General features: G+C 41.2%; 2 protein-coding genes across 2 annotated transcripts in view; both read right to left on the reverse strand.

Annotated features, from left to right (window-relative positions):
- Window positions 1-1,734: 1,734 nt before the first annotated feature.
- scaf1 (SR-related CTD-associated factor 1) lies at window positions 1,735-18,903 on the reverse strand. Its single transcript, XM_073462207.1, has 6 exons — window positions 18,756-18,903; window positions 11,435-14,956; window positions 7,314-7,396; window positions 3,331-3,636; window positions 2,753-2,881; window positions 1,735-2,484 (listed from the first exon to the last, which is right to left on the reverse strand). The coding sequence occupies exons 2-6, from the start codon at window positions 14,886-14,888 to the stop codon at window positions 2,326-2,328; spliced, it is 4,131 nt and encodes a 1,376-aa protein (XP_073318308.1). The 5' UTR covers window positions 14,889-14,956; window positions 18,756-18,903; the 3' UTR covers window positions 1,735-2,325.
- A 761-nt stretch (window positions 18,904-19,664) lies between these two features.
- abcc1 (ATP binding cassette subfamily C member 1 (ABCC1 blood group)) overlaps window positions 19,665-27,077 on the reverse strand; it is a 51,934-nt gene continuing 44,521 nt past the window's right edge. Inside the window, exons 29-31 of the mRNA XM_073462206.1 lie at window positions 23,934-24,100; window positions 22,369-22,563; window positions 19,665-21,933 (exon numbers count right to left, since the gene is read on the reverse strand). Coding sequence (XP_073318307.1) covers window positions 21,825-21,933; window positions 22,369-22,563; window positions 23,934-24,100 — 471 coding nt within the window. The 3' untranslated portion in view covers window positions 19,665-21,824. The remainder of the gene's footprint in view (window positions 21,934-22,368; window positions 22,564-23,933; window positions 24,101-27,077) is intronic.

A 27,077-nucleotide genomic window follows, 5' to 3' on the forward strand; every position in this document is an offset into this window, starting at 1 on the left:
GGATATAATTTTGTCCGAACGACTCCAAATGACACCAAAGTTATCTGGGTGAGTAAATGATCGTATTTTATGCTAGAAATAAGGGCCAGGATGTAAAAAACGGCAATTCCCCTTTAAGGGTCAAAATGTGTGCCGAGTACGAAAAATGGGTACATGTTGGCAGGTCTGTGTTTCCAGTATGCTCTGTGCACCTGACAGCACCAACGTGTTCACTGCAGCGACTTTACACAAAACAATATGGAAACTAAAATCATACTTGGTGATATGCGTACAGTATTCTTTCTTTAATGCTTTTTGACTTAATCTTGGATTCCTGCAACGACGATGATAATTTAAACGGTTAGTTACCAAACAGTCTAGTCCTCTCCACTGCTATCCGGGCTGTGATGTTGAGACAGCACATATCAAATATTGATTGAACATTTGAGTTGGCTTTTGTCTTTTACAACTGAAAAGTGTTTGTAGAATAATGATCCTTCACTACATGCACAAACAATCAACACTGTTGATCTGAATGTTTATAACATGGATCTATAATTAAAGTTTGATATATCATGAAATCAAATGTGAGATGCGTCATTATGTGTAGAATAACGCCTTTCACATTTCATTTCTACAATATGGTTTTTATTCGCCACCTCACCATTGGTGTTGTCTATTCCCCGTGCCTCCAATTTTTTTTTTTTCATCCCAATGTACGCTTAGAAAGTGGCATACGCATATTTCAAGTGTTGTTTTGTGCATACACAAGCTTTATAAATGAGGCCCCTGATCTCACCCCTATTGAGCTGTTGTGGGAGGTGCTTCAGGAAGCATGGAGTGACATTTCTTAAGATTATTAACAAATTGACAGCTAAAATGCCAAAGGTCTGTAAGGCTGTAATCGCTGCAAATGGACGTCCCTTTAACAAAAGCATAGTTTGAATAACAAAATTATCATTTCAAGTAGAAATCTATTTATCAATTAAACATCGACAGTTTTTGGGTGACCCCCAACATTTGAGTGGTAGTGTGAAAACAATTTTAAAATTTCAGTAATAATTGAAATAGCAGGTTCTAGTGCTGTAGGTTAGAACCAAAATTCAAAGGTGCAGTGTGGATAAAAGGTGATTTTCACAAAGCAGCAAGTGAGTGCTTACATGTATAAAAAGCAATTGATCTTTCTGTTCTCCATCTGTTCTCAATTATAATTCCACCTACAATTTTCTTAGTTTTGGTAATTAAATATGCATTTTTTGAAATTAAGAAAATACAACCATTTAGATTATTACACTGTTTAAAAAGTGGCATTATATCTATTCTAGATATGGTGGGAATACTGTTTAAATATTCTGATCATGCACTTAATATCTTTTTATTAGCTTTGCATAATATGCAATAAATTCCATTAATAAAATTCAAATAGCTGAGTTAACCCAGCATTTAAAAAAAAATCTTTTTGGATTACTAGAGCCAATTCCTCTATCGTTTACTGTGCTGCTTTATGCCTGGTGTTATCAACAAATACCAAAGCATTCTAGTAGTGATGATTATATACTAAATATATAAGTTTATCAAGTAAGCACTGCAGGACATGATATGCAAATACAGAAAACAGACTAAATAATTAAGTCTTCTATTGTGTACAGCTTTTCAAGTGACATTTATATTTTTTTTGTCTAGTTATTTTATAAAGATATTTTCTCAACCTCAGTAACACATGCAAACTAAACACAGAAAGCAGAATCAAAGAACTCAGAGGTCAAATGTCAGTGTATTTGAACCATCATCATTCAGCCCTCCATCTCACTGACAGCTCCAGCCTGCATACTGGCTGCAAAGACACAGAGACAGATAGAGGGGAAATGCAGTGTAGTGTCCTTACAGTACACAACAGTATTATATTGCCCCTCAGCTTGGATTATGATATACATGGGGATGGTATAGACAGATTAGCATGAACACCTAATCCAGTGCTATTGAAATATAGCCTTGCAATTAGTACCACCATTGCAAAGTTTCTAACAGACACAGTCAACGAAAACTTTAAAACTATTAAGCTTCACGAAGGTAGTATTTATTGCAGGGTTGGTGTACTGGACTGTATTAAATCACACAGGTATGCATGATAGCACTTACGTCCTGAACATTGTATACATAATACATTTTCTATTTGTGACATATTTACAGTGAGGTCACAGAGATAAGAGGAGAGACCTCAATAAGATCACATAAAAGCATAGACAAAGTGGGCTATGAAACCAATAAAAAATAGACAACAATCAGTGGATGGGCCAGATCTTTTGCAGAATGCAGAGTAGGGGACCATTTTTAAATAGTCTCCTATCAAGCAGAGGAATGCAATGCTCCTGGCTCCCTGTCATCCCTCTCTTCCTCATCCATTTTGCGTCCATGTTTCCGGAAGTATTTGTAGCGCTGGACATACAGCTTGACAAGGTTGCTGACTTTGACAGGGTTGATTTCCCCAGTGCGGCTGTGGCAGATCTGAGACAATGACACAGTGTGATTAAATAGCCTGTTTTGATACAAGGACATTAGTTAACAGTAGTTTAGCTTTTTTCATGGGGTTTCGTGTAGGAATAGACACTACTATTGCTTTATCTGCCAGATTGACATATTTGTAAGCATACTCCACAAAGTAACACTAAAATATTGTGAATTACATTAAGTAAGAAATGCATTGTGGTCCACACTGATTTGAGTAATCAGTGTATTCTTATGGCTGTTACGTGTTGTATATGCTGAGGCTGACCTTGTGCACAGCTTTCCTGAGGATGTCTTTGTATTCGTCTTTGTTGATGTCTTTGCGCTGATAGTAAGGTTTGATAGCAAGCTTCACCTCCTCCACTGCCCGTTCCTGGGTATGCAGTTTCTTCAGGTACTGGACAATTCAGGTAAGAGACAAGTTAAATTAAATAAAGGGTTGGAAGTTGCACAGATCTTCACATTTCCATTACAGTTAGGTTGGCATGTATGTAATTCTGACTCAAGATTAGGTTTATAAACTTTGTAGCCAGCCAAGCTGTTCTAGGCCTACCTCGTCCCATCTTTACTTCTTATCCAAATACTAAATCAATTAGTTGAATACTTGAATACAACAGTTGCTTAGTTACAGATACTATAATTAAAATATGTTTTAAAACTGTATGAATATTTTAATTTTTTCAAGATATTAACAAGATAACTTTGTACACTGAAATAATAATTTGAGATAGTTCAAAATGATTGGTTCCTTTGGTAGATGCTGAGAAGCAGCCATGCAGCATGAGTGGAATATATTACATAAAGGAGAGCAAAGTGTGTTGATCGGGTCAAGAACATCAATTTTACCTTATCAGGGTCTTTGCTCTCATTGTCCCATCCAGTGTCACCAGAGCTCCCAGTCACTCCTGACAGCACCACAGGCATGATGGAGGGTGGGGTCTGTGCACATCCACCACCTATTGATTGGTGCAGGAGAGAGGGTGGAGTTTTGGTGCAACCAACCAAAGGGAGGGAGCTGTGGAGAATGAACTGTGCTGGGCTCAGACCAGGAGGCGGGGGGAGAGCAGGAGGGGGCGGGATCTGTGAGGCAGAGGAGGCTGAGGGGGGAGGAGCGTGCTGCTGGGACTGGTTCTGGTTAGCCTGTGAGAGGATCTGCGTGAGAGACATGAGACAAAGTTAAGGGTGCGCGAATCAGGATCTTTGGGGCCAATCACGATCACTGGAGGCAGTACTGGCTGACACCGATCACCGATCAAAAGGACATTTCTTTACGTTTTTGTCATATAGTTGTTAATTATTAGTGGCATAGTAAAATCATCAATACAATGTTGAGGAAATAAATACATAAAGCCCCAGTGTTTCCCACACATCAATTTATTTGTGGCGGTCCGCCAATTTTCTATTTTTGGAGCCACGCATCCCGTTCTCACTCACTCATACAGCGCACCCGTCAGTGAATAGCATGTTGTTATATGCTCCGATACAATGGATGGCAGTGTGGTTTTTAGTCCGCCGGTAAAACCAACGAAGAAGAGGAGGAGGACTATTTAACGCAGTTGGCTTGACCGTAACTTTCTCTGCAAAGAAGACGGCTGGCCTCATCGTCGAGATCAAGCCCCCACAAAGAGCCCCAGGCCTTGAAGCCAGTTTTTGTCGTGGCCAAGCCGTGTAATTACATCGTCATGTGATGCACTGGGGACTTTTTCCCATAAGCTAACATTGTGAAAGACAATGCATGTACATTGTGTAACGGCTCCGGTACGGTTTTGCTCCGTTGTCCGGCAACCCCCACCGGCTGCGTTTTGAGTCCGGCACGGCACTGTCGGACAGCTGGAGTTGCGAGACCGAGGAGTTCCTGTGATAATTACATAGTCACGTGCGACCGCAGTTATAAGTATGTGTTATAAACACAACAACAAGAAGTGTTCCCAACCGAAGGATTAGAAGAAGTGCTTGTATTTCTCTCTTTTTTGAGATTTTTGTGCTGGCATCTACACGGAGTGTTTTATTATGAAAATTAACCAGATGTTATGTTGTTGTTCCAGTGTGTGACTTCCTGTCTGCTCTGTGCTGAGTTCGGCTGAACGGATGCGTCATGCTCCAGCATCTGCCAGAAATAGAAGCCCTGCGTATCTGCTCCGGATATGCATTGACCAGAGCGTGAGAACAGCGTGTTTATTGGCTGCTCACAAAACTGTAAAGGTGCATACCACGACCTACTGTGTGTAGATGCTGTACTTGTTAAACCAACATAAGCAATTTGGCTTTGTATTATCGGCTAGATATATCGGCTATAATTTCTTAATCTGCTGATAACCGATATTGTAAATTTTCCATTATTGGGCCGATAATTAATCTGTCCGATATAAATCGTGCATCCCTAATATTTATTTTACATTGATATAAAGGGATAGGTTTAAAACAAAATGAAGAGTTATCTCCAAACTGTAAAAAAAAAGATTATGGAAAAAAAAAATTGGGGGAAAATTCTGTGTCTCGCTCCAAGTTGTCTCACTGTTTGTACATCACCACCTGGTCCAGGCTTGTACATTTGTGGTCAAAAGTTTAGTCACACATACAAGTTTACACACACATACGAGTTTACATACACAGTTTTGAGTTCCAATGATTTCTACAACAACAACAAAATATGTTACCACAGTTATGCAGATGACACACAAATTTACATAACCATCTCACCAGGGGACTATAATCCCATACAAATGCTGAGTAGATGCGTTGAACAAATCAATGATTGAATGTGTCACAGTTTTCTTCAGTTAAACAAAGATGAGACTGAAATAATTGTTTTTGAAGTCAAGGAAGAATGAATTTTTATGCCCCTGTAAAGCACTTTGAGTTGCCTTGTGTCTGAATTGTGCTATACAAATAATCTTGCCTTGCCTTACAGCTCTCATTTTTCTGTGATGGAATCGGAGGAACACAAACTACTTTGTCACAAAAACATTCATGAAGTTTGGTTCAGTAATTAATTTATTGTAGGTCTTCTGAAAATGTGACTAAATCTGCTGGATCAAAAATATACATACAACATACTGAATTACCAGTTTTGGTGATGAAAGTGTGTCAAACAAAATTGCTTTGTAGCATGGCCTCTATGATTGATAACGGCTGATGACTTCTCTGGGCCCATTTTAATGTGGCTTTTTTATACACCCATTAGACTCAGCCACAAACACTACAATGGGAAAGTGCATTATTGATTAACAAGTCAGGAAAGTTACTTGGAGCCATTACAGGTTACAGGTCCCTGCATCAACTATGCAAACAATTGTTTGTAAGTATAAAGTGCATGGCACAGTTGTGTCACTACCATGATCAGAAAGAAAACACAATTTATCACCCGCTGCTGAGAGAAAACTGGTCAGGATGGTCAAGAGTCAACCAAAAACCATGAAAGCAAGTCCTGCAATGAAATAGAAACTGCTGGAAGACAGGCGTCAGTGTTCACAGTCAAGTGTGTTTTGCATCAACATGAGCTGAGAGGCTGACGTGCAAGAAAGAAGCCCTTTCTCCAGACACGGCACCTTAAAGCTCAACTGAAGTTTGCTGCTGATCACATGGACAAATAAAAACCTTCTGGAGGAAAACTGTGGTCAGATGAAACAAAAACAGAGTTGTTTGACCACAATGAGCAGCAATATGTTTGGAGGAGAGAAGGTGAGGCCTTTAACCCCAAGAACACCTGTACTGTAAAGCATGGTGCTGGTAGTATTATGCTGTGGGGCTGTTTTGCTGCCAGTGGATCTGCTGCTCTAAAGAAAGTAAATGGAATAATGAAGAGGGAGGATTATCTCCACATCTTCAGGAAAATCTAAAATCATCAGCAGAAGATTGGGTCTTGGGTGCAGTTGGGTGTTCAAACGGGACAATGATCTCAAACACACATCAGAAGTGGTAAATGAACGGATCAATCAGACTAGAATTGAGGTTTCTGGCAAGTCTGTGCCAGGAAGCCAGCAAATTTAGTTGAACTTCACCATTGTTTAGTTGAAGTTGACTTCTGTCAAGAGGAGTGGTTCTAAATTCCGCCCGGACTACCAGGAGCTTGTGGGCTGCTATCAAAAGCACCTAGTTGAGGTGAAATATATATAACCAAATATTAAAATTACTGTATGTATATTTTTGATCCAGCAGATTTGCTCACATTTTCAGAAGACCTGTAATAAATTAATTACTGAACCAAACTTCATGAATGTTTTTGTGACAAAGTAGTTTGTGTTCCACTGATTCCATCCCAAAAATGTGTTGTAGAAATCTTTGGAACTCAAGACTGCCATGATATACTGTACATGTTCTTCTCACAGTCCTGCTGTCTGTGTTTAGCTATGCTGTAAGCTAATAGCTCTGTCTGCTGTAAGCTGTTAGCTAACAGAGCTGACAGCTGATTAACCATTAGCTCTCATGCTGTATGGCTGGAAACAAATGGCATTGTGCTCCCACGCGGAGATGACTAAGAGCAAAAAAAAAAAAAGCTGTAACAGGTCCTGCTGCTGACATTACATCCCGCAATTGACTATTTCTTTTGCCCACATTGCGAGGTCGATGGTGAAACGATATATTGTGCATCCCTAGTGTACACATAGCAGTAAACTGGGGGTAAGATCTTTGTTTGTCCCAAACACATTTTCTGTTGAACCCGGGATGACGGGACACTGTTAGTCTTGAGCCCTGACGGACAATTTACGGACACATTTTTTTTATGCTGCCCTTAAGGTTCCTGTTAGCATATTACAAAAAATAAATAATTTCCAATCAAAACGGAATTACAGCTTTAGACAGAGAGACAGTCAGCCTCACTCTCTTACCTGGCTGGTTGCTTGAATGAACTCCTGTGCTTTTGCTCTGCTGGCAATATTGGCTTCCTCCATTTTGAAGAGTAAAGCAGTCACTGACAGGAAGAATGATAGAGACCATTATTTCACAAAAAGTACAAGTACATCTATAGGGCTATATATTAACATAACAACATACATGCCAATGCAACATGTACAGTTGTATGTCGCATACTCCGAGAGTCTGTGACTAATGTTTAGCATTTCTATCAAATTTTGGGAACATTGACTCCTTTAGTTCTCCTGTTAGAACAACACTATCGAGTGCAGATGCAGAGACTGCCCATTAGGGACGCTGATAGATAGATATGTGTCTATAAAATAAATGCTCAGAACCATTTATCGTTTTTGCTTTAATTTGTGGGGTTGGGATATTTTATATTTGACAGTTATTAACAACAATTTACATCAGTTTTAGTATGTTTTACACAGCACAGCGGCTCTCACTCAACCATTTTTGGCCAAGTGCACCCCTATTCATTATCCAGGTCCCTTACTGCACCCCATCAAATAAAATGTAGGCTAATGGTCATTAGAGTATTTATATTGCATCAATTCTGTTGTGACTGTAATAACCTTTTATACTATTTGGTAGTTGCATCCAGTGGTTCCCAACCTAGAGGTCAGGCCCTTCCAGAGGTTCACAAGATAAATCTAAGGGGGGGCTGAGATTATTAATGGGGTAGAAGAAAACAAATTCTGCTATGCAATTATTGATTGTTCTGGATTATTTTTCTAGAACTTTGGTCTAATCTTGGCTTTTTTGTGAAATATTTCAGTTTTACCTCTCAGATATCTATTTAAATTAAACTATATGAGGAGTTAAGGGGAAATGTCTGGTAAACACTCATGGGCACGCAATGATTAAATTCAGGCAAACTTTACCTATTTGGATAAATACACATTGAAAACAAGCTATACAATTTAATACCTTGGAAAATGGCATTTCAGCCTTTGTAATACTTTTAAAGGGCCTTAATTTTTGCTAAAATGAGCAACTTTTAATACTTTTTAAGACCCTGCATACACCCTGTAGAAAGCATTAATAAACATGTCACTAAATGCCAAATAACAGATTTGGTTTAACTGGACAGTTGGAATATCATCATCATTAGTTTTCCAGGGAGCAAAAAAGCCATTCATTGTTGAGAGTTAAGCAAATGCAATAGTTAGAAATTTGACATTCAAACTTTATTTAGGCATCACAGACAGCAGCCTAAGCGTTCTTATTAAATGCAGTCATAAAAAATAAAGGCAATTTAAATTGAATAGTGTAACAGTGTGTTTCTGGATGCTAGATGCCAAGTTGCTTTCACTGGAAGTCCGACAGTGGAATACCACCACGGTGATAACACAATGTTCACAGTGTATCACAGGGAAAAATTCATGCTTTCAAGAGGAAGAAACTCTTCATTGCCTTCATACTGAGTACCAAGGAAGAGTTGACATGGCAAAGGCCATTTTCGTGATTCGTGATCTTGCAAGTAGATGCAATTTTCAACTTGACTTGTCGAGAATTTCTAGTGTAAACCCGCAAACGCCCCCAAGAACACCTCAACGCCCCCCTTTCAATAGTACTGCTTCCAGCACCCCCCCTCTGAATGCCCCTGTTGAGAAACACTAGCCCTTTTCACACAGAGACGCCACATTTTCGCCGCAGTGCCGGTTTGCCAATTCTCCGCCGTTGGTTGGTCACATAGAACCGAGCAGTTCCGGCGTAAAGACGAACCAGAGTATAATTCACACAGCAAGCCGGCGCCGCGGCTCCAAAAGAGGCGTGACGATACGTGTCATGGTGATGACGTGTTTTTTTTTCAACGTGTTTCCCCCGGTGTCCTCCTGTTAATCTAAACATGTACACACTGACTGTTTATAATCATATGATGCTGGTATAATGTGTTGTGATTGAGATCCTGACCCACAAAACATCCTGGAGAGTGACAAAGTTACGTTTTTCTCTAAATTACATAATTACATAATCGCCATCAGTAAACTGGACGCTGTCTGACTCTTTCACTTGCGGGGAGGGAGGCTGTTTTCTGGGAGAAAGTTCATGGAAGTCTCGGTCGAGGGCTGACGTCGTGGTGATTTTTTTCACCGTGACAAACACTTGTTGAGTTGCCGGGGACAGACGCTGTTTTTCGGGCAGAAATGTGACGAAGAGTCGGTAGGACCGACAGGATGACAGACACTTCTACATGTATAACTGCAGTATTTTTTTCCTCATATAAGTTGTCAAAGACACAACCAGTTACTACGTTACTGTTGTTTGGTCCTGTAACGTTGCTTTGTGGGACATTTCTCTATATTTTGTTGAGTGATGGACCTGTTTAGTTATCAGACAGTGAACACCATCAGATCGACACGCCCTTATTCCGCGCCGCTGGCTTATCTGTTCACACTGGTTTGGTTCGCCAATACTGCGCCTCTGATACTACCTCTGGAGGCGCATCAGAGGCGGAGGGAAATTTCACCCCTCGCCGCATCTGAAACTTTCACACAGAGGCGGATGCGGAGAATTGGCGCAGGATCCCCGCGTGCAAACGGCAGTGTGAATGGGGCTACTGCTAGCAGACCTAAAGACCAACATACTGTGTATGAAAGCAGCCACAATGACTATACAGGCAACAGCACTTAATGGGCAAGAGACCTGACCCACCATCATGGAAAATCCTCCTCTAACACCTCAATACGTCACGTCAATAAAAAGCTCTGACCAGCTGCCAGTCTGCATCACTAGGGATCAAATAATGGACTCATATATGTGATAACAAACTGATTAAGAACAAAGTAAATCTGCTTTCCAACCACAAATAATTGTGACTACACATATCACAGTAAGAAATGGAAAATATTACATTAATTTAAACTATTTTTTTTGCTTCAGTTTTTACAATGCAGGGTTTTAGGGAGGTCCTGCTGCTTGTTCAGCACCCCTTCTGCCCATGGCCATGCTGATATGGCTAAAAATCCAGGCCTGGGTCTTAATCTATTTGTATAGAGCGGTTTGTAAAACAGCAACTTAACACACCATTTAAGCTTGAGCAACAGTAGAATATTGGTTGCAGACTTCTCTCATCATTCTTCAAATTACAACTCTAAACAAGATTTATATATCAGTGTTTTCTATTAATTACCTATTTGGCCCAAAAAAGTCAAATTTGTCTCACCACAGTTTCATAATGTTAAAAAAAAATAAAAAAAATAAATACAATTCTCAAAATAGCATTAAAGATTTCTAACAATTTGCACCGTTGCCTCAGCAAAGCATCTTTCACTCCCAGTCAGTTAAACAGCCCCACCCCTTGCTGTAGGTCCTTGCACACACTCTCTCTCATACACACACACACACACACACACACACACACACACACACACACACTCTCACATCCTTCTGGTCATGAAAAGAAAAAAACACCATAAGAAGACTTTCAAGAAACAGCTGTCAGATAAACTTGTGGTTTCCAATAACAGTAAAGTGAAGCTGATGTGCTAGCTGTAGTCCATCTCTCTCTAGGCTGTCTTCTTGCTAACCTAGCTGGGCACTGTCTTTTGGTCTATGTTTTATTGGGACTGGACTAACTACCGGGTAGCAGAGCCAAAGCTCAGAGTTATATTTTATTATTTTCTACATTTGATATTTTTCACAATTTCTTATTTATGGTCATGTTGTTTATTATATAGAGTTTTTAATGTTCCTCTTAAAGTGCACCATATTGACCCATTTAACTTCAAAATGAACCAAAAGGGTCAGAGGTCCACCCACCATAGTCTCACAAAATCCTGTGGGAAATATACTGTAGTGTATATAACTACAGTTCTCTGATTCATGGGAAAGCCCTGATTGATTTCCACTATCTGTGCCAATTAGAAAAAATGAACACTGCTTTCAGAGATCAATTGATAGTCTCTTTTTTATTCCATAAAGTGTAGTTTTTGTTAAATTACTTTTAGAGTTAGATTGTCACAATGACTCACTACCAACTAATCACCACCATCTTAAGATTGCAAGGTGCCAGAAGCTTCTAAAGCATAGCACTACAAAATAACACAAGACGACTAAGTAAAGCCACCCTACAGACTTCTCTACTCACATGCTAGAACTCCTCCAGTTGTGCAGTCCACCCCGGTTTGCAGACTCCAGGGCAAGGTGGGCACTGCTGGAGGTGGAGGAGGAGGAGGCTTACTAGCAGATGAGGAGGACACAGAGGAAGAAGAGGAGGGGTCTGACGAAGACAGAGGTAGAGAGAGGGACGTGAGACCACAGCCTGTTGAAGAGGACGAACAAGGGGGTGAGGCCAGCGATTTGGTTGTATCATCTGGAGGAGGGGGCTTGGCAGTGGATGCAGAGGTGGTAATGTTGAGGCCAGCTGCCTGGGCGGTGGACATGCTGGACGGACTGGATGCCGGGAGTGTGGGGCTGGTCTGAGTTGGACAGTCCTCAGCTAGGAAAGAAGGATCTGGAGTCTTACAGCTGCTGTCTACAGTCTGAGAGTCTGGTGAAGACTCTCTGGTGTCCCGCAAAGGAGCCATAGAGGGTGGAGGCGTGTGGGGTGGCGAGGAGGAGGGTGGGAGCACACTGGTGGAGGAAGATGAGGAGGAAGAAGAGGAGGAACAAGAGGGTGCAGGGCCAGCTTGGCCAGTATGTGGACTGACTGTTTTGCTCCCATCTGCAACGGCTGACTGAACATCTAAGGAGGCTCCACCCCAGCCCTCAGATGTGGCTTTTGCTAGGCTGCCATCTCCAACTATCAAGCCTGAAGCTCCACCTTTTTCTCTTGTCTTCTTGGCCAGGCGGCGGCGACGCTTGGTTGCCAGAGATGATGAGGGGGAGGAGGCAGAGGATGAGGTTGATGTGATGGAACTTGGTTTTGTTTTCTTGGATTTCATCCCTGCAGGACTGGTTAAGGTGGATGGTGGTGCAGCCAGACTGCTTCGCTTTCCCACACTAGCCAAATCTTTATTGCGGCTGCCCAGTGACAGTGGCTCTGAGCAAGGTTTTAGGAATGGAGACCTGCTCTCATTGTCCCTGCAGAAGACCACTGCAATCGAGCCACCCACCACAGAGCCCCCACCACCTGGCCCTGTACCTCCTGACCCTAACAGGTCCATGCCCAGCTTTCCTGAGCCAACTGAAGTACCTGTGGTGCTGCTCACACCCTCTCGCACCAGCACAGATACTTTGGACTGTAGCTTGCCTTTCCGACTGCCGCCGCTTTCTTTCTTGGATTTGCCGGAGCGACCCAAATCCTTTCTGCTGCTCTTGTCTCGGTCTTTGTCTTTCCCCATCTTCCTGGCTCGCTTTACAGAGGGGATTCCAGATGAGACAGAAGCAGAGCCTGATGTTACAGTCAGTGAGGAGAGGCATTTACTTTTAGTTCTATTGGATGAGGAGGAGGAGGATTCAGATTGGCCAATTTTCTTTAATGCATGAGACTTCTTTTTCGGGTAATGTTGTCCAGTCTTGGGGGGAATTTTAGTTTTAGGGCTTGGGACAGGTGGTTCTGGAGGCAAGGCAGCAGGGGGTGTATCCTCTAAAGATGGGTAGTCAGAGTCCAAAGCTTCACCATCCAAAGACAACACATCAATCTCTAATTTATCTGAATAGTGGTCTGACTCGTAGCTGTGATACCTTGGTGGTGTGAGCGACTGTGATCGGCTGTGACCACTTCCTCGATTCTCCACCTCTCCAGCTGAATGCCATTTTCTCTTCTTCTTTCTCTTGTGGGGTTTGTCAGATTCTTGCGTGGGCCGACAGGGAGAGGTTGGGGCGAGTCTCGGGGAGCCAGGTACGGTGGTGGTGGTTGTGGTGGTGGTGACTGTAATGGTTCGCTTGATGGCAAAGAGGTCAGACCCATTGAGATCTTGGATAGATGGTGGGACAACAGGACGACCATCCCGTCGCCGTTCCCTCTCAAGCTGCCTGTCTCTATCACCTTCCCTCTTTTCTCTGCTTCTTTTGGACCTCTTTGCAATGTTGCATTCTCTGCTGCTTGAATGTTGTCTTCTCTTTCTTTCCCTCTCCTTTCGAGAGCTAGAATCTTGATCTCTTTCATCTCTTCTACGACTACTGGTACGATTTTGCTCTCTCTCTTTATCCCTGTCTCTCTCTCTTCCCCTGTCTCTTTCCCTTTCTCTGTCTCTATCTCTAACTCTGTCCCTATCTCTGTCTTTATCTCTTTCCCTCTCTCTGTTTCTTTCTTCGGATAGGCTGGAAAAGGAGTGCCTAGTGTGGCCTCCTCTTGCTGAAGAGTTGCCTGATCGTGGGGCATCTGGGCTGCTGTGAGATCTTTTCTTCATCTTCCGGCTGCTGCTCCTGCTGCTCCTTGTTCCTTTAACCTCCTTGCGCCTTCGCTCCTTTTCTTTGCTCCTTTCCCGACCTCCCTCTTTGTCCTTCCTTCTCTTTTTTCTTTTCTCCTCCTTCTCCCCAGCTTTCCTATCCTTGCTTTTTTGTCGGTCACAGTCCTTGGAACTCTTGGAGGACTTCCGGTTCTTACTGCCTTGCTCTACAGGAGGTGTGAGAGGGGGAGAGGGTGTAGAAACTACAGGATGGGAGGGAGGAGGCAGTGGCTGAGGAGAGAGGGAGGAAGAAGCAGGAAAGGAGAGATATCTTTCCTTCCGCCTGCTGACCAGCTTCCTTCTCAAATCTTCCACTCCTACCACAGGCTCATCCTCAGGCTCCCTGTCCACCTCCCAGTTGCCCTCTGTACGCACAGACACAAAGCCATCCACATCCAACACCCGCAGGATGCGCTCTGGCTTTGAACCAAAGAAGGAGACGCTGGGAGAACTGAGGGGGAGGATTTCTCCAGCTGGTCTCTTATTGCTTCCATCTCTGTCAGCAGCCCCGACTATCTCGCCCTCCTCTATCTCAGAGTGATCAGAGTCACCACTATCTCTCTGCTCTCCAGTGTTGGTGATGCTACAGTCCACTCTCCTTCTAAGACAGAGCTTGCTGTCCATACAGGGGCTTGGCAGGTCAGTCAAGGTGTCCGTGGAATCTGGAGGTTCTTCCTCTTTCTCCCCCTGATCTCCCTGCTCAGCATTTCTCTTCACCCCCTTCGCTTTGCCATTCCTCTCATCAGCATCTGATGCTGGAGAACCCGTGGGGTCAAAGGGGTCATATTTCTCAGCCTCCCCTTCATCCCCCCTCACCCCCTCAGTTGGATGAAAAGGGTCATACATCTCCCTTTTCCTGCTCTTGTTTTCACAATCAACACTTGGCTGCACTGAAGCGAAAAGGAAGGAATCCGATGAGTTGGTGTTAGGCCTAGGTGTGGAGGGGGACTGTGTAGCAAGAGAGGGAGAAGTGGAAGTCACCCTGGCCACCTCTGTCCCCTGGGTATGACCTTTTACATGGTTCTGATAAATTGACAAGTTGGCAACAACAGAGGATGTAGAGAAGGGTGAAGATGGATCCGATGAAGGTGATGACAAAGACAGAGAGGGTGAGCAGGGAGGAGTGCTCCTGGCAATCTCTTTAACTCCACTTGGGGAAGAGGAGGCAGCAGGCCTCCTTTTGAAGCCTGATGCTTGAGTCAAGTCCATGGGCCAGGAAAACTGGTGATGCGATAGTCAGACACTGGGACTTGGAGGTTGGTAGCAATCCAGGAAACCTAGTAGAAAGGAAAGGACACATTCAGTCTTTATCTTACAATGAAAATCTAATTGGAAATTTTGAGACTGATTCCAAAGTACCCTGTGGTATAATTTGTGAACACTTAAAAGGTGTGAGAATAATTTTATAGGGATATAAGCTGGTTCATTAGGATCAATTACAATTTATTTGCAAGAGAGCAACAAATTTGTATTCTTCTGTTCTATTTTTTTTAGACAAAGGTGGCAGAGGCTGAAAAGCATGCGTGGTATGTGTAGAGTTAATAAAGTCAATAAAAAACAAAAAACTTGAGGGCATACAAAGAAAAGTGACAAAAAAGGAATAAAAAGGCACAAAGCAAAGTAAAGTTTCTAGGGATGCACAATATGCCTATACCATAACCGATGACTACCTGCTTCTCCTGGCCAACACCAACACAAGATAACTGATATATAGCAATTTTACATTTTATATTAAAAAAAAAACAAACACTGGCCCATTATGAGCGCATGAGTTGATCTGACTATAATACATGTGTATAATTAAAAGAAATAAGTATGTTGCTTAGATGTATTCTTATGGCAGGTGTATGCCTGTTTTAGCCTTTTTATTTATATCTATCAGTGTCAAACAGACTTGGTAACAAGTAAAAAAAATAAATATAGAAACATAATTCAAAGCTCTACTTCCATATCTTATAGGCTAACAGTACACGGCTTTAATGCTTCAATCTGTCTCTGTTGTAGGAAGATATCGGTAAAAAAAGGATATTGGTTTTGATATTGTTCACTGCAGCCAACAGGGATGTTCTATAAAAAACAATGCCATTTTCCAGAGAATGGATTAGTCAGTGCTTTTATATGTGATGATTTGTTTTCTTGAACATAACCTGCTCTGGAGCAGCTTAGGTGTGCAACATGAGTTAACATGGCGATGTACCCCAGAAGTGAATCAGTTTTGTAACACTGAAAACAATCTGTATCCTAAAGATACCTGGCTAAACTCAAATCCTGCTTCGTAGTACAGGCCCCTGTAGTTTATGCACTTATGAGCATAAGAAAGGCCAAGATTTTGTAAACAAAGATGGATGATTTAATATTCCATAGCTCTAAAAAGACTTGTTGGGTTAAAACAGCCTTTTTCCCTTCTCTATCCTCTACCTCTCTGCATGGCTCTACCCGCAGCAGTTTGATGTCATGAGTGTGCTGTGTTTAACTGTAAAGGTTGCATACCGCCACCCACTGTAGATGCTGAACTTTTTAAGTAAATGAAAAGATTTTGTTTTGTATTATTGGCACTATTTTTCGCCTTCAATGTTATTATCCGTGATAGCTGACAATATAATTTTCTCATTAATGAGTCAATAATTTATCTGCCCTGGGGCTCCCCAGTAGCTTAGCTGGTGGAATGTGCACCCTTTGTACAGAGACCATGTCCTTGCAGGAAATCCATTTCTATTATAGACTAAATGATGGAATAAACTCGCTTTTTTGTCTTATGTTGTTATTTGAGACTATGAGTAAAACAAAAACGATCAAGTTGTCTTTGCAACAGCGCCGCCAACAATAATACCACTTGAAAATGCTCAGGGGGAAAAGTTGTCTGTTGACACTTTAATAAGAAAAGTAGTATTAAAAAGAAGTTGCGTCTTTTTTCAGTCACTCGCAAAACAAATGCACACACGAAGTAAAGATCTTTACGACATGAGGTGTTGGAAACAATACTGTCTTTGTCCACAGGTGCCGCCAAAATCAACACAAAATGAAAGCAGCTTTAATCAAACATTGTAGGGCTGTAGTCCAGAATTATACTTGGTATTGGTCTGCCAAATGAAGTAGGGATGCACGATATATATCGGACCGATAATGGGAAATTGATGTAATTAATGTTTAGCCATTTAACGATATTGGTGTAATTCTAGCCGATATATAGGGCCAATTATATAGGGAGAGTCATGATTCTCCAAATCCTTGATTCGATTTGATTTTCGTTTTTAAGGTCACGATTCGATTCAATTCCCGATCTTTCTTTCTTTTAGCACAGATGGCTATGCCATTTATAGACTAGTCTAGGATCATTGGTTTTATGCCATGATAAACATTTAATTATTTCAAAAGATGGTCTACATGGTGTAGCAAGTGATATAATCTCCATTATTCTTTGCAATGTACCACACTAAGGCCTTATTGTCACATTTAAATAATTTATGAACAATATAAATGTAACAATAACTTGTTTCACCAGTCAACTGGAAACTAACTGTAAACAAAAGAAGAGAAGTCATCTGCCATCTAGTGACTCTCTTTTGTAAATGCAGATGTGAAGAGTGCACACTTAATGTAGTGTGTTGTGATGTTCATGTATCACTGTATTGCTCTGGACGTCCAGCAATCTGTCGTTAAGGCCACTAAATCTGCACTGCTCAGACTTTTTCCTTCACATTATCATACACAAAGGGCAACACCTTTGTGGTAAGATGCGACCTGCTTGGCATTTGGCAGTGTGGTTCCAGTACGCTAATTAAATGCTTACATCTAGAGTTTTCCACCACTGAATAAGGTTGCATTTCTGATGCTACAAATGCTTACAAACTGTGGTTTTCTTGTCGACAACGCAAACATTGTTGACCAATCTCACTGGGAACTCAAAATATTTCCACACCGGTGATTTCAGAGAAGCAGGAGGGGGTTTGAGTTCAATTGATGTGTCTCCTATATCAGCAGTTGCCATGGTGTCTTTTCATTGGTTGCAGCTTCAGATTAGAGGAGGTAACGTTTACTTGCTGCATAAAACACACATCACACACACGCTGTGTCTTATTATGCAGACAGTTAAAGTGAACATTAGCAACATAAAGATATTTTTGTCTCAGCATGCAACTAAGAAGTAGAAGAAAAAATGTTTTCTGTACATCCCTTATGTATGCCTACAGTTCACATCCCCTGGTTCATGTATTTGCTGAGACTCCCATCTATTCTTGTGTATTTGAGTCATTTCCACATGAAAAATGAGTTTTTAGCTTTAGCCTTTTAGTTCTGATCTTGGGGTATCTATATACCTCCGACCAGATAGAAATGGCTGGAACTCCAATGAAAGTGGATGGGATGTATCCATACATTAATCCTTATATGGATTCTCTGTCAGCCTGGTCAGACACAGGTCTGACAGGTCAGCCTGCTAGTCCACCTTGAATCATACTTATTAATAATATTTCAAAGCAAGTTTAAATCAAACAAAGGCACGCAGTGTGTGAGGTATGGCATATGCAGCATTCCAGTCTTAGAAACTAATGCACACTGACATGTGCAAGGAATGGCTTCTCGCTATTAATTACAGGCAGCAGGGAGTCAGTCCAGTCTGGGGCAATACAGTGAAGCAAAACTGGTCTTTTGTGTAATGTTATTAACACGTTATCTATAGTCCGCTGTTTATCTATGTCTTTGTTTTGCCAATGACCTCTAATTTTTCTGCGTGCTGTATACTGACTCAGACTTTTCTTACTTTTGCTGATGGAAAAAAGGAAACGTTTTATTTTCGTGTTAGAGACATTGCTGTGCGCAATCTGTGCTCACTCTTAGCCAGTGTGAGCTTACGGGTAACGCCGCTGGCGGTCTAGCTACATATCTTTGGAGCTAACGTTGAATACACCATCTGTTATCAGTTTAATCACTGTCCTTAAATAACACTCCATTAATTAAAAGACACACACCCTCTGAAGGATATGTTGGAGCTGGTATTCAATTGGCTAGCTAGCTAATTTAGCTTATAGTCGCTAGCGAGCTGAAGGCACTAATAGTAGCTGTATGCTAATTAGTTACCTTTTCTCCGGTGATCTGCAGTCTCAGATTAAAGCCTTCGTTTTTCATTTACTGGTACCTCTTTTAACGACATTAAATAAACCGTTAAAAGATACTATCGACTGCTTTTTGCCATTTTAAGACGGCAACAGGAGCCCCATTCCATCAATCGCCGCCATCTTCCTTCCCTTCAAACCGGACGACAAAGAATGATGGGAAACATAGTTTTGTGAGCAGGCATCGTCATCGCCGCTCCATGTCATGGTTGTCTTTTGAGTTCTCCGCAGAATTAGAATCATTAGGGAATAATAGAAAATTAAACGCCAGCAATATAGATAATTAGATTTAACATTTAAATCAATTAAGGAGACACTTTAATTCAAATTGGGGTTATCAAGGCACTGACTGAGGAATAACTATGGATTGTGCCATCTGAGTAATTAGACTTTGCAATGTTGAATTTTAATAAGTTCATACATAGCGATACACTTAAAAAGCTATTTAAAACTGATTAATTAGCCTCAATGTACATTCAAATATTATGACATAAACAAATGAAGAGAAAAAAAATACAATGATCATTAGAAATTCTGTCTTTAAATGATGCTCTAATAAATCAATTCTTAAACTGTTACTTGGCATGCACAACAACCAACGTTTAGCTAATTATGAAACTCAATTTAATATTGATTCCTCAATATTACCCACAAAAGCAATCTATTTCTTAATGGTTAAAGTTATTCTTTGTGCCCGTCATCTTTTTTTTTTGGTTTGCTTTCAAAACAACTGCACACTGCTGAACATTAGGTTTAAACTGGCAAATGTAATATCGGTTTGCCATCGGTTGGACATGTGGGTCAACATTTAAAATTTTTAAGTGCAATTTTTTTGTTTAATTTAATGTGTTATAAATATTAGCAAACCATAACATTGACTTAAGACATTTTGGTTTTATTTCAAAACAGATGAACACATGATTTCATAAACCAATGAGTGCATATACAAAACATCAAATATACACTTTGTAATCATCAATATATCACAAGTATGCTTTATTCAATTTCAAGATACTTTAAATCGTACTGAAACATGTAGCCGAGGAACATTGACAGAAGCTACTATTGGCTTTTCAACAAAGAAAAGAGACTTTATTTTACACCAAACAGCCACGACTACATACACATTGGCATACAGATGTCAACAATGTGGAGCCACATGATGATTTGGTAAGAGAGGTCTACCATCAACTACCCTCACATTAACAAACACAGTCTAGGAGGAGACATATTGCTCTGTCCCCAGAGTAAAAGCTGGCAATGAAATCTCACACACACTCTGTGCCACACTACTTCAAACTTTCTAGGAGAGGATTGGGGCCATGTGAAGAACAAACTTTTGGGTTAGCAGACAATCTGAATTTTGAGAAACAATTCTCACTTTTTCACCCACAGATACTCAGAATGAAACTTCATCTTCTTTCACTCTAACCTTAATCTAAAAATTCTGGCTTTTCTCATAAGTTTTTAGTCATTCGGCCCTTATCTTAAAAAAAAGATCTCCTACTGTACCAAAAAAAGAAAAACGTACATTCCATGCAACAGCAGTATGTTACATTTGGTAACAACATGGTAACATCCACCCAATGTGATACTGATGATTAAAAAAAACCCATCACCCTTAATATTTCTGTATTCCTTTCATATACCAACACCTTGTATGACAGTTTTTCCACTTTGAATAAATTCAATAACACAACTGCAGGGCTTGTGAAGTTACACAAACAAAAATAAATTCAACCAAGTTTCTAATGCACATTATAAACAACGTGCAGTAAAACTTTGTTGTGCATTTACACTCAAAGTTTTCTTGTATGCACAGGTTAACTTCCCCACAAGGAAGCATTTCTGAATAGAACAGTTTCCTCTAAATGTCTTAAAGTTTGCTTTTATGAATCAAATCACTGCAGACTTATTGTCGTCTGGTTCCATCAAAATACTTCAGCTCCAAAGCATCTAATACATTAGTAATATATGCTTTGGAGTAGTAAGCAAAACAGCAGGTTGTATGAACACATCAATTTAAAGCTGATAGAACACAAACACAAAATAAATTAACAATCAGTGCCGGATGTAAAGTAACAGTCAAGTGGAATCTATCCCACAGATTCTGTGAGTTTGTGCGTTTTGTTGTGATTTGTATGTGTTGTGACATACAGTATATTTTGGTGTTCAATGTTACAAACCATCATTGCCTTGGTCTGTGACATCCCCCCCATAAATGATGTTTCTGATGAAATCTGCTGGTATACCTGCTTTTGCTGCCAACACCCACACACCTTCCTGATAATGTTCTGACTCTCCTCTAACAACAATGGCTCCTGATGATCTCACAAAAAACAATTATGTTGATTTCTTAATGCTGTATAGAAATAGCATACTACAAAGATGAGTACATAGAACATTCTGTATACAATTAGCATGTAGTATGGAATAAGGACAAGGCAGTTATGAAGAAGGGATTTTTCAATCTTTGGTTCTTGTTTGTCAGGACATTGGGAAGATACATTAGCCCATTTTAGTGTGGTTTAACCAGTATTCCACATCACAACCTGCATTTAAAACAAATGATGTATTGAGTGCAATATTTCGTACTATATGATTTCATGCTTTTGTCCTCTACTGAACTTAGCACTAGTCACCACAACCGGGAGTGAACTAGTTATGATACATACTGCATGGAATTTTGTCTGTAGAGAAGTAAAACTCCACATTCTTGCTCAAGCACAAGTACAATGCTCTTTCAAAATAAAAAAGATACAAAGACCAGATCTGGGCTTACAGGAAGAAACGGGAAAGTTTGGGACAGGCAGCATCATTTTGTGTAGTTAAAGGAGGATGGAAGTGTTTGGAGGAGCAGGTCTAACCAAACCCTTTGTTCTCATCAACACTCTTGCTTGAACAGACACATACTCTAAATCTTAAAATCCCCTACTTGATCTCCCTCTCTTTAACTCAGGACTTCAATAGCAGGAAGCAATAAGAGCTGGAAGGAGCTGGGGAGCAGCTGGACGAAGCGAGGCACATACTACTTTCAGACCAGACCTGCATCCTTGACCATCTTGTAAAATGCTCCTCTTTGAGCGATGAGAATGGAGGGGGAGTCAAATTCTGTTGTCTCTCCTTTGTCCAACACCAGGACCCTAGAGGAGCCAGAACACTGATGAAACTCTTTCAGTACAAGTAGCACAAAGAAATACTAGTACTACTGTTGCTTCTTCTACATATACAACACCTACCTCTATGCCTGTTACTACTAAAGCCTCAAATCTGCTTCATGCACCTGGGTGTCAACACTCTAGTAGTCTATAGGCATGCACACATATTATTTCACATGGAGAAGTCAAACAATAGTTTTTCATTATCATGAGATGAGATCATATTCATTATCCCTAGATTAAACACAATAAACATATATAACTTGAAATAAGGGAGATGACAATGCCATGATAAATCAATATAAACAGAATCATTGGCAAACATGACCAGTGTTGGCTGTATAAACTGGTACACACAAAAAAAGGTAGGTGTTAACATATAAGAACATTCTATGACTGTTAATGTGAATTTTATGTTACCTGGTGTAGTCCATGATGGTGTTAAGGCGATGAGCTATTGTTAGGACGGTACAGTCCTCAAACTGAGAGCGGATAGTGGACTGGATCAGGTTGTCTGTCTCCATATCCACAGCTGCTGTGGCCTCATCTAGAACCAGCACCTTGGTTTTCCTCAGCAGAGCTCTGGCCAGGCACAGCAGCTGCCGCTGACCCACACTGGAGTGAAAACACAGAAACTTAGGCTCAGTTCCAGGTCTCCACTACTCAGTTTTTTAAAGGATGGGTCCATTTCAGGGGCAGGTTGGCTTGCCCCTGATCTTCTTTGGGAACCAGCTGAAGCATCAAGAATGTTGTTGCATACATGTTTATGGGTTGCTGTGGGGAAGTAGCAGGGTCCCCTTTCTTAGAAAAACCTGAATTTCTATATAATGAATAGAAGATAATGCTGTGCAGCATTCAGGTGTTTATTTAAAATTAGAATGTCAGCGTTATAAATAAAGCTTCAAACTATTCTGACTAGCCCTACTTTATTGATGGCTCTGTATAGCTTTTATAAATAAAATAAAATAAAAGCTGGCTCCTACAAAAGGCCAGGCAAATACATTTCAATAGCATGTTAATGTAAACATGTATGTTTATAATCATATGGATGCTGTTATAATGTGTTGTGATTGAGATCCTGACATGCATCCTGGAGAGTGACAAAGTTACGTTTTTTTGCTCTAAATTACATAATTACATAATCTCCATCAGTAAACAGGACCCTGTCTGACTCTCTCACTTGCGGGGAGAGAGGCTGTTTTCTGGGGGAAAGTTCACTGAAGTCTCGGTGACCGTCACCGTGACGAGTCAGTGGGACAGACAAGAGGACAGACAGGATGACAGACACTTCTACATGTATAACTGCAGTATTTTTTTCCTCATATAAGTTGCCAAAGACACTACCAGTTACTGCGTTACTGTTGTTTGGTCCTGTAACGTGCTTTGTGGGACATTTCTCTTTTATTTGATGAGTGAAGGATCTGTTTAGTTATCAGACTGTGAACACCATCAGACCGACACACCCCTGATCTGTGCCTCTAGCTTATCCATTCACACAGACGCCGGCTCGCCTCTGCTACGGCTCTGATACTACCTCCGGAGGTGGATCAGAGTCGGAGCGAAACGGTGCAGTATCGCGCATGATTCCTGCACTGAAAGGGCAGAGTGAATGGGGCTAATGTCTCTCACTCCTACTGCTTCTTCTGTGTTCTTTTTTTCTGGTGTTCAGCTTCAATGAAACTGAACACTTAACAAGTATACCAGGAAAAAGGAAGGTTATGTCATTGGTTATGTCATTGTCTCAAGAAGGCTTTCACTATGTCATAGCTGGAATTTATTAGTGCATGAGAACAGTGTTAGTGTAAAAAAGTGTGTACTGATGTTAGTGTACTGATGGAATTAGGGCTATAGGCATAAAATGTCAATACAGCAAACAGCATCAACAGCAACTAAAAATCGAAAAAGTCAGTTATATATACGTATAGTTTTATATACTAGTTGAGGAAAAGCTTTTGGTTGTTGACATGGTTATGAAGCAGTCATACCTGAGGTTCTCTCCTCCTTCACTACACTCATGGCTGAGTTTGTTGGGCAGGGCGGATACAAAGTTCTTGAGATGGGAATACTCCAGAGCCCTCCATATTTCCTCATCAGAGTAGCTGTCAAAAGGATCCAGGTTCATCCTCAGAGAGCCTGAAAACAGCACTGGGTCCTGAGGAGAGGAGCGAGGGTTGTATGTCTGTACATCACATCGTGGGACCAAATGTTTTGTCATATGTATTTCTCAGACAAGAGATAAGTTAGCTGTGGCACATTTCTGGGGTCTCTTCCATCGTCTACAGCCATGTTTCCACGGCATGGTATAGAACAGCTCTAGCTGACTCACTTTTGGGACCAGGTACTTTTCTCAATTTCATTTTCCACTAGAGCCAGTACCCCCTCAACGTAGGCAGGACTCTGTAGTGTGGCAATTCTAGTGAATATTCTTCCTGACCAATCAATGGTCTGCAGTGTTTTCACTCTGCCGTTAAGTATTGGCCAAGCTTGCTCAGAACCTCAACCCACGTGATACCAGAACATATCAGCTGCTCCCCACAACTATTGACAATAGAAAACCAAAAAGACTGAGCCCAGTCAATCCGACCCTGCATTGGAAACACAGCAGTACATACAGTGCCTTGCAAAAGTATTCACCCCCCTTGGCTTTTTACCTATTTTGTTACATTACGGCCTTTAGTTCAATGTTTTTTTAATCTGAATTTTATGTGATGGATCAGAACACAATAGTCTAAGTTGGTGAAGTGAAATGAGAAAAATATATACATAAAACTATTTTTTAGAAATAAAAAACTGAAAATTGGCATGTGCACCCCCTTTGTTATGAAGCCCATAAAAAGCTCTGGTGCAACCAATTACCTTCAGAAATCACATAATTAGTGAAATGATGTCCACCTGTGTGCAATCTAAGTGTCACATGATCTGTCAGTACATATACACACCTTTTTTGAAAGGCCCCAGAGGCTGCAACACCTAAGCAAGAGGCACCATTAACCAAACACTGCCATGAAGACCAAGGAACTCTCCAAACAAGTAAGGGACAATGTTGTTGAGAAGTACAAGTCAGGGTTAGGTTATAAAAAAATATCCAAATCTTTGATGATCCCCAGGAGCACCATCAAATCTATCATAACCAAATGGAAAGAACATGGCACAACAGCAAACCTGCCAAGAGATGGCCACCCACCAAAACTCACAGACCGGGCAAGGAGGGCATTAATCAGAGAGGCAGCACAGAGACCTAAGGTAACCCTGGAGGAGCTGCAGAGTTCCACAGCAGAGACTGGAGTATCTGTACATAGGAGGACAATAAGCTGTACACTCCATAGAGTTGGGCTTTATGGCAGAGTGGCCAGAAGAAAGCCATTACTTTCAGCAAAAAACAAAATGGCACGTTTTGAGTTTGCGAAAAGGCATGTGGGAGACTCCCAAAATGTATGGAGGAAGGTGATCTGGTCTGATGAGACTAAAATTGAACTTTCCGGCCATCAAAGCTATGTCTGGCGCAAACCCAACACATCACATCAACCAAAGAACACCATCCCCACAGTGAAACATGGTGGTGGCAGCATCATGCTGTGGGGATGTTTTTCAGCAGCCGGGACTGGGAAACTGGTCAGAGTTGAGGGAAAGATGGATGGTGCTAAATACAGGGATATTCTTGAGCAAAACCTGTACCACTCTGTGCGTGATTTGAGGCTAGGACGGAGGTTCACCTTCCAGCAGGACAATGACCCCAAACACACTGCTAAAGCAACACTTGAGTGGTTTAAGGTGAGACATGTAAATGTGTTGGATTGGCCTAGTCAAAGCCCAGACCTCAATCCAATAGGAAATCTGTGGTCAGACTTAAAGATTGCTGTTCACAAGCGCAAACCATCCAACTTGAAGGAGCTGGAGCAGTTTTGCAAGGAGGAATGGGCAAAAATCCCAGTGGTAAGATGTGGCAAGCTCATAGAGACTTATCCAAAGCGACTTGGAGCTGTGATTGCCGCAAAAGGTGGCTCTACAAAGTATTGACTTTAGGGGGGTGAATAGTTATGCACATTGACTTTTTCTGTTATTTTGTCCTATTTGTTGTTTGCTTCACAATAAAAAAACCAAAAACAAAACGTCTTCAAAGTTGTGGGCATGTTCTGTAAATTAAATGATGCAAATCCTCAAACAATCCATGTTAATTCCAGGTTGTGAGGCAACAAAACACGAAAAATGCCAAGGGGGGTGAATACTTTTGCAAGACACTGTATGTGTCCTACGAATTCAACCAAATAAGGTCACAATAAGAATTCAGTACAATGAAGCCATACCAATACCAGTAAGCCATGATTGTGATTATTTGATCGGACCGTGACCATTCAGCATTACAGTTGGATTCCACAATCAAGAGAAGTTTTGCAATTGAATATTATTTATTATTATTAACATGTTGATATAAAGTTATGCTTGTTTGAGTTTTTAATATACACTGCTCAAAAAAAAAAGGGAACACTAAAATAACACATCCTAGATCTGAATAAATGAAATATTCTTATTAAATACTTTGTTCTTTATATAGTTGAATATGCTGACAACAAAATCACACAAAAATTATCAATGGAAATCAAATTTATTAACCCACGGAGGACTGGATTTGGAGTCACACTCAAAATTAAAGTGGAAAAACACACTACAGGCTGATCCAACTTTGTTGTAATGTCCTTAAAACAAGTCAAAATGAGGCTCAGTAGTGTGTGTGGCATCCACGTGCCTGTATGACCTCTCTACAACGCCTGGTCATGCTCCTGATGAGGTGGCGGATGGTCTCCTGGGGGATCTCCTCCCAGACCTGGACTAAAGCAAGCCAACTCCTGGACAGTCTGTGGTGCAACGTGGCGTTGGTGGATGGAGCGAGACATGATGTCCCAGATGTGCTCAATTGGATTCAGGTCTGGGGAACGGGCGGGCCAGTCCATAGCATCAATGCCTTCTTCTTGCAGGAACTGCTGACACACTCCAGCCACATGAGGTCTAGCATTGTCTTGCATTAGGAGGAACCCAGGGCCAACCGCACCAGCATATGGTCTCACAAGGGGTCTGAGGATCTCATCTCGGTACCTAATGGCAGTCAGGCTACCTCTGGCGAGCACATGGAG

This window comes from Pagrus major, chromosome 24 (genome assembly GCF_040436345.1).
Source record: "Pagrus major chromosome 24, Pma_NU_1.0".
Lineage (NCBI taxonomy): Eukaryota > Metazoa > Chordata > Actinopteri > Spariformes > Sparidae > Pagrus > Pagrus major.